The sequence below is a fragment of the Colobus angolensis genome, unplaced genomic scaffold, assembly GCF_000951035.1.
Source record: "Colobus angolensis palliatus isolate OR3802 unplaced genomic scaffold, Cang.pa_1.0 Scaffold83, whole genome shotgun sequence".
NCBI classification, from domain to species: Eukaryota; Metazoa; Chordata; class Mammalia; order Primates; family Cercopithecidae; genus Colobus; species Colobus angolensis.
Window position 1 is genome coordinate 1,539,484 of NW_012122154.1, and position 7,845 is coordinate 1,547,328.

General features: G+C 53.9%; 1 protein-coding gene across 1 annotated transcript in view; it reads left to right on the forward strand.

Annotated features, from left to right (window-relative positions):
- The window catches only part of ACLY (ATP citrate lyase), a 59,952-nt gene that overhangs the window by 8,757 nt on the left and 43,350 nt on the right, over positions 1 to 7,845 (forward strand). Inside the window, exons 4-10 of the mRNA XM_011929940.1 lie at positions 1,470 to 1,532; positions 2,057 to 2,247; positions 2,687 to 2,766; positions 4,504 to 4,634; positions 5,441 to 5,559; positions 6,429 to 6,565; positions 7,360 to 7,421. Coding sequence (XP_011785330.1) covers positions 1,470 to 1,532; positions 2,057 to 2,247; positions 2,687 to 2,766; positions 4,504 to 4,634; positions 5,441 to 5,559; positions 6,429 to 6,565; positions 7,360 to 7,421 — 783 coding nt within the window. The remainder of the gene's footprint in view (positions 1 to 1,469; positions 1,533 to 2,056; positions 2,248 to 2,686; positions 2,767 to 4,503; positions 4,635 to 5,440; positions 5,560 to 6,428; positions 6,566 to 7,359; positions 7,422 to 7,845) is intronic.

The window sequence follows — 7,845 nt, forward strand, 5'->3', positions numbered from 1 at the left end:
CAGGATGGTCTCGAACTCCTGACCTCATGATCCGCCCGTCTCGGCCTCCCAAAGTGCTAGGATTACAGGCTTGAGCCACCGCACCCGGCTGCTTTTTAAATTTTTTTTGTAGAGATAGGGTCTTGAATGTTACCGAGGCTGGTCTCGAACTCCTGACCTCAGGTAATCCTCCCGCCTCAGCCTCCCGTGTAACTGGGACTACAGATGTGTGCCACCAAGCCCAAATTCAATGACTGACTTCTCTCAGCTTGGTGATGAATTTCATCCATGTAGATGAGAGAGTTAGAGTGAAGCATGGTTTAGGAAGGCTAAGAAATGCCTGGAAATAAAATTGTGTTTCTTCTCACTCCCCAAGGGAGCTGGAGGACTGAGGGAGGGAGTGGGGCTGAGGCTTGGCCTAGCCTGGGAAGAATGTGCCATCCACACCTGGCTCTGTAGAGCACGTGGTTCTGAAGGGCCTGGTGCTCGTCTGGGGTGAAGCTCTACCAGGGATGAACTGTTCTCTTCCTTGACTGCCTCGGGTATAGCAATGAAGGTTGTGATGGAGATGTCTTCCTCCCTCATTGGACTTCCTCAGAGTAGCCCTTAATGTTAATTTCCCAGTTTCTAGCCTTCATGGGTTAAGAGGGATCCTTGAAGTTGCACATGGACCCAGGCATGAAGTGCCCTGACCCTTGAGTTCCCAGGCCTTTGGAGAGAGGATGGTGGGATGGGAGGGAGGGATGCTGAGCACGTCCCCTGGGAGCACATCCTGCTTCCTTCTGCTGGCCTCTGGGAGGGGAGGGTGGGGGACATCAGACATGTGAGCTGGCAGCAGCGTTGGGCCAGCAGGAGCGGCTCATTACCTCTGATGGATTGCTGTCTGGTCCCTGACTCAGCAGTGACGCACAGGCCGGGCGGGGGGTTTGGGACTTACTGGGATGAGGGCTGTCTCGCCGCCGCCGCCAGGGAATCACTCAAACTGATTAGCTCTGCAGGCCTGTGGTCCTCAGCCAGGAGAGTCTGTGTGGAGAAGTTTCTGTGATTAAGCCCTGGCTCCCCACTTCTCCACCCATTCCCCACTCCTGGACCCATGTCCTGAGGCTGAGTCACTGTGCCTTCCTCAAGGCCCATGAAGCAGAACGATCATCTCCCTCCTACCCGGTTTCCCCTCCCCATCAAGCTCTGCCATAGCCGTGACTTGTTGGAGCCCTTTCACTTGTGCAGGTCCTGTGTCACCCTCCAGAGGAGGCCAAGAGTGGGCAAGTGTGCCTGTTCAGGCACAGCTCGCACCAGAGCAAGGGGTGAAAGGGCATCTCATGAGTACTTACTGAGCTTAGGGATCTGTGACCCCATTTTTTCTGAAAAAGTCTCTCTGCTGGGTGTGGTGGTGGGGGTGCTTGGGCACCGCCTCTGTGCAGTCCCTCCTTCTGCCCTGGGGGCAAGATGTGCCATCCCTCTGAGTTTCATTTCCCTCAATTTTTCTGTAGGTTGGCAAGGCCACAGGCTTCCTCAAGAACTTTTTGATCGAGCCCTTCGTCCCCCACAGTCAGGTATGTGTGAGGCGGCTCCAGGCTGGGTCTTCTCCCTCCTGGAATCTTGGGTTTGTCCGCCATAACATGATGAAAGAAGTCAAGCTGATGAGGACAGTCAGAGGGACCAGGGTCCCTCAAGCTGCACTGAGGATCTGAGGGTGCTGCGGACTCAGGAGTCCAGAGGGGAAGGAAAGGACTTGGTCTGCAGCAGGGAGGAGTTAGGACTGGTAACAAAGGAGACTTCCCAGCGCAAGGATGAGAACGACCTGCAGGCGGGCCCCATTCCTCAGCTGGAGTCACACTGATTTAGTTTGGACCGTCAGCCAGTGGGTTAGTGGCTGCTTCTGCTTGTCCTTGGGGAAAAGATGGTGGACAAGTCTCTGGATGAATGTTTTTTACTGGGTTTTAGAAAATGAGACCATGGGGATTGGTTTCCTCTCCCAGTACATGGTAGACGCCCCCCCCATCTTCCCCAGTTCAGCGCCCCTCACCAGCTTCACCCCCCAACCTCAATCCCCCTATCCCGTCTCTTCACCTGCAAGGCGGAGGAGTTCTATGTCTGCATCTATGCCACCCGAGAAGGGGACTACGTCCTGTTCCACCATGAGGGGGGTGTGGATGTGGGTGATGTGGACGCCAAGGCCCAAAAGCTACTTGTTGGCGTGGATGAGAAACTGAATCCTGAGGACATCAAAAAACACCTGTTGGTCCACGCCCCTGAAGACAAGAAAGAGTTGAGTAAGAGGGACGGTAGGGAGGTGGCAGTTGGGGTGAGAAGACTGACAGGCTCTGGGCATAGACCAGGGAGAGCAGATCGGTCTCCTCTCTGGGTGTCAGGTGGTAGGCACGGCCCTGTCCTGAGAAAGACAGCGGGGTGCAGGGCGGGGACTGGCTCACAACCAGACTGAAATATGCCGCCAGCGTCCCTCACCTCCTTGCCCCTGTCTGTCTGACGCCTCTGCCTCCAGCTTCTCGCCTGACAGCTCCTTTCCGCCTCAGTGGCTGAAGAGCGATGTCCAGGGAGCAGGGGTTGCAGAGGAGATGGAAGGGCCGGCGGGATGCGTGTTGGGAAATGGAGCTGTCAGTGGCAGTGAGATTGCTGTGGGGCGCCTGGGGTGCTGCTGATCTGCTCCCTGATGGATGAACTGTCCCTCTCTCCCTCCCACGTCTAGAATTCTGGCCAGTTTTATCTCCGGCCTCTTCAATTTCTACGAGGACCTGTACTTCACCTACCTCGAGATCAATCCCCTTGGTAACTGGGTGTGCTAGGCTGGGAGGGGGCAAGGGTCCCAACCTGACTCCCACTTGCCAGAGGTCAGCACAAGACAGATGTGCACAAGCAGAGGGCTTCCTATGCTTGTTTAGTGCCAGTTCCTGTTTCTGAGCTCTCAGAAGACTGTAGTTCTCTTAGTCAACTCCAACCTCTCTTTGGTCTTAACTTGCTCTGAAGTGGGGAAATCCTGTTTTGTTTTGTTTTGTTTGTTTGTTTGTTTGTTTGTTTTTTTGAGACGGAGTCTTGCTCTGTCACCCAGGCTGGAGTGCAGTGGCCGGATCTCAGCTCACTGCAAGCTCCGCCTCCCGGGTTTACGCCATTCTCCTGCCTCAGCCTCCCGAGTAGCTGGGACTACAGGCACCCGCCACCTCGCCCGGCTCGTTTTTTGTATTTTTTTAGTAGAGACGGGGTTTCACCGTGTTAGCCAGGATGGTCTCGAACTCCTGACCTCGTGATCCGCCCATCTCGGCCTCCCAAAGTGCTGGGATTACAGGCATGAGCCACCGCGCCCGGCCTGTTTGTTTTTGAGACAGAGTCTTGTCCTGTCGCCCAGGCTGGAGTACAGTGGCACAATCTCGGCTCACTGCAACCTCCACCTTCTGGGCTCAAGCAATTTTTCTGCCTCAGCCTCTCGAGTAGCTGGGATTACAGGTGCCCACCACCATGCCCAGCTAATTTTTGTATTTTTAGTAGAGACGGGGTTTCACCATGTTGGTCAGGCTGGTCTCGAACTCCTGACTTCAGGTAATCTGCCCGCCTTGGCCTCCCAAAGTGCTGAGAGTACAGGCGTGAGCCACCACGCTCGGCCAGAAGTCCTGGTTTTGATCTGACTGTGCTGCTGCTCCTCGTGCCAGGTCAGGCTGTCTGACAGCAGGAGGTTGGCAGCCTCTGCACTGCTCTCACCCTCTGGCCCTTCATTCTTCCTGGTGTACTCAGAGGCCCCACACTTGCCTCCCTCTGTGGGAGTTGTTCAATTATTAACCCTTGATGCTGGGAAGAGCTTGTTCTCAGCCTCTTGGGATGTGAAGGAAGCAGGTGGTGTTGGGGGAGAGTGGCGTGGACTGGTTCTGGCCAGGACTTCTCAGGGCAAAGTCCAGGAAGGCGAGAAATCTAATCATTCCAGCTGAGGATGCAGCCCCTCTAATGGACCAGATGGCCTTGTGCTAACTCAATCAGCTAAATGGCCCTGGGGGAGGAGGAAGATGGGTGTCCAGTGAAGTAGTATAAATGAATCCTGCTGACTGAGAGTCCAGTGCACCCCGTGGCTCCTGCTCCACCTGACACTGTGGCTTCCCCTAGCCAGGCCCTGGGAGACATAGATGTGCATACCGGTGGGGGGTCTTCTGTCAGCAACAGGTACCTTTAAACACTTTTAAAAAGTTTCCAGACCATGGGTTTGCGCACGGTTAGATACTCAAAGCAGGGAGTGTGGCGTTTTGTAAAGATGTTTGAAAATTGCTGTGGCAACTAATAACAGACCTCCATGTCCCATTACCTGTAGGTTAAGGAGAGGGTAATGGCCTTGTAGAATTTGTTTTGCCTTTAATGGGGAAAAGCTCTGTCTCCATAAGGGCCACTCTGGTTTCTTATTGAGCTTAGAGAGTTCTGAGGCCTGAATGGGCCACCATGGGAGCGGTGTTTGTGGAGGGGTTGGAGGTTGGTGGTCGTCTCTACCCAGAGCCGGTGTCTGATGATTGCCTCTGCTCTCCCTTGAAGTAGTGACCAAAGATGGAGTCTATGTCCTTGACTTGGCGGCCAAGGTGGACGCCACTGCCGACTACATCTGCAAAGTGAAGTGGGGTGACATCGAGTTCCCTCCCCCCTTCGGGCGGGAGGCATATCCAGAGGTAAGGCTGGTTTAGAGAGGAGATGGGGACTAGGGGGAGAGTGGTGGGGAGGTGACTCATGTCTGATGTGCATTTGGCCCCCCTTTATGAGCTGTTTATTTGGCAGGGAAAGGAAGACCGAGAAGCATTTAATTTTCTTAAAACCCCAGTGGGGTGGGGGTGGGAGTGAGCCAAGCCTCTGAATCCCAGCCAGAAATCCTTTTAGATTTCTCTCTCAATCAGCCTCCCTCGACTCTTCACTTGATTTGTTGCCTCTCCGTGATTCCAAGTGGCTCCCCCTCATGCTGACGGAAGGTCGTTCTCTCGGCCTCTCACTGAGAGTTTTAATTGCTCTTTCCCACTCTGTCCTCTGAGAAGTCTTCACAGCAGGGTTGGGCTTTCTGGGAAGTACCCCAGGCCCAGGGAAGAGGCCAGGCTGGGAGACAGTCTGGCCTGGGGAGTCCTGGGGTGTGGTGGGTGACGTGTGATGGGCCGGGCAGGCAGATGCTGGGGTGAGGTCACGGTTAAGCAGAGGGACATGGTGAGGCTCAGGACTTAGGCAGAGGGCCAAGGACTTGACATCAGAGAAGGGAGATGGGAAGTTTGTCCCCAGGCAGTGACTGTGACTAAGGGTGGTTTTGATACTTGGAGACGCCATCAAGTGTCTTCAAGGCATGTGGGGTCCTGCATAGCCCCTTCTTCCCAGCCCATTAAGGTGATTAGTGACCTCTTCGTGTGCCTCCAGGGAAAGCGGGGAGGGGTCCTAGGATCTGGGACCTGGTAAAGGGGGCACCCCAAAGGCCTACCTGTTGCTGTCTGGTCCCCAGGAAGCCTACATTGCAGACCTAGATGCCAAAAGTGGGGCAAGCCTGAAGCTGACCTTGCTGAACCCCAAGGGGAGGATCTGGACCATGGTGGCCGGGGGTGGCGCCTCTGTCGTGTACAGGTGACTGAAGGGGGTTGCTGAAGGGATGCCAGCTCAGCTACCCAGCATCCACATGTGTGTGGCCTGGGTGGGTGGGGTCCTGCCACTTTGGTGTAGGAATTTGGGGCAGAGGAAAGCAGTGGCGTCCCAGAGGGCTTCGAGGGATGTTGGCGAGGGCCTGCCCTGCTCTCAGTGTCTCCTATAACTTTCTTTTTTGTGTCAAAATGAAGCTGTTTTGAGTTTTAATTGTGAAAACTGTGTGCTCCATACAAAGGTACAGCAAATATAGAAAACGAGCTAGAAAGTGAAAGTTGCCTGACCATTTCCCCATCCCCTCCCTGACCAGGTCACCCCAGTTAGCAAGTTACTGTATGTCCTGTCAAGCATATATAAATATTTATACTCTTTGCTTTATAGAAATACTAGGATCATATTCTACACCCTTTACAATAATTGGCAGTTTTTTCACTTTAAGCATGGTAGACACCTGCTCATTTCTATATGTGCAATCTGCCATTCCCTTCTGTGTGTGACTGGCACTGTTTCCTCTGGCTGCAGCACACCTCTTGGGCAGCCCATCAGGGACTCCTGCGGTGTGTGATTTTTCTTGTCTTTGTGTTAGGGGGTGCTCATTGTTCGTTTTACCTGCCATTGTCCAGGGCTCCCCAGTGCCCTAGGGCTGGCAGAGCACACTGCCCAGGAGAGTCTGATGTAGCACTGTTAACCTGCAGGCCAGACTTGCATGGGAGCTGGGGGCTGGAGGCCCAAGAGGCCAGTTCCACAGGCTAACTCCAGTGTTTTGAGGGATCCGTGTGTCCTCCCAGGCACCAGGCTGCCACCCCCTGCCCCAAGTATGAGAGCCATCACTGACTTCTGTGTCTCCTTGGCAGCGATACCATCTGTGATCTAGGGGGTGTCAACGAGCTGGCAAACTATGGGGAGTACTCGGGCGCCCCCAGCGAGCAGCAGACCTATGACTATGCCAAGACTATCCTCTCCCTCATGACCCGAGAGAAGCACCCAGACGGTGAGATATGCGCATGCCTGCACGCATGCGCGCACGTGCACACACACACACACACACACACACACACACACACACACACACAGCCCTGTCCCCCCTTCTTCAGAACAGCCCAGCGTGCTGCAATGGGATAGCTTCGTCCGAGGAGTCACCAAGGCTGTGTGTGGTCCTGGTCCTTTGCAACTTGATGCTAATCATTGAACTTTGGTTCTTGGTTTCTCTGACTGCATAGAGGGTAGGGACCACATCTATTACTGGGAGGGGACTGAGAGGGCAAGAGGTGATGTGTGATAAAACCCTACAAACAAGTGCAGGGGAGGAGGTGGCTGTGGCATGTGTCTGCTGCAATTGCAGTAAACTCAGTTAATCTGATTGCCATAAACTCTGATTGCAATAAACTCAGTGACCTTATATTACTGGCCTCTGTGATTCTTAGTGCCCCTTTGCCACCTGTGTTTTGGGTCTCTGCAAACCAGTTCCTCTTCCCTTGAACCAGAGAGAGAGAGAGATTCCTTCCAGAGATATCTAGAAACCAACCTGGATTTTTGGATGTCGGTTAGGAGTTATGTAGTGCTCCTATGGGTTTGTTCTGACCCCTGTCTGGTGGCATAGGTAATGGAGAGTTGAGCTGATAAAGTGGAATGTCTGGAGAGACTGTCCTGCCCACTCCCTAATACCTCCTGGCAGATGGGGGATGCTCATTCAGGGGAACAAGAACTTCCTCAGTTGGATTGCTGGGAAGATGCTCAAGTCTACCTCTGTAAATGTTTTTCATTTCTCTCTCACTCCAAATCCAGGCAAGATCCTCATCATTGGCGGCAGCATTGCAAACTTCACCAACGTGGCTGCTACATTCAAGGTAACAGCTACAGCAGTTTCTGAGGAAAGTGGTTTGGGGAAAGCAGGGAAGGGGCCTTGAAAGCAGAGTTTGAGCCAGAGCCAAGTTACCATGAGTTCCCAGGTCAGGTAGGGGGCTCTTGCCCCATGGTCTCTTAAGTGGGTGGAGAAGACACTGGGACAGGAGCTGCGCATCTGACGCTGTGTGTCTCTGGGCAAGCAGCTGCCAGGCTGGACCATAACTCTTCCCACCTGAAGGATGAGAGGCAAATTTCTGCTTTCTTCCTTCCCAGGACCAATGCTTTGGAGCACTGGCTCAATCCTTCCTTCCTTCCTTCCTTCCTTCCTTCCTTCCTTCCTTCCTTCCCTTCCTTCCCTTCCTTCCCTTCCTTCCCTTCCTTCCCTTCCTTCCCTTCCCTTCCCTTCCTTCCTTCCCTTCCTTCCCT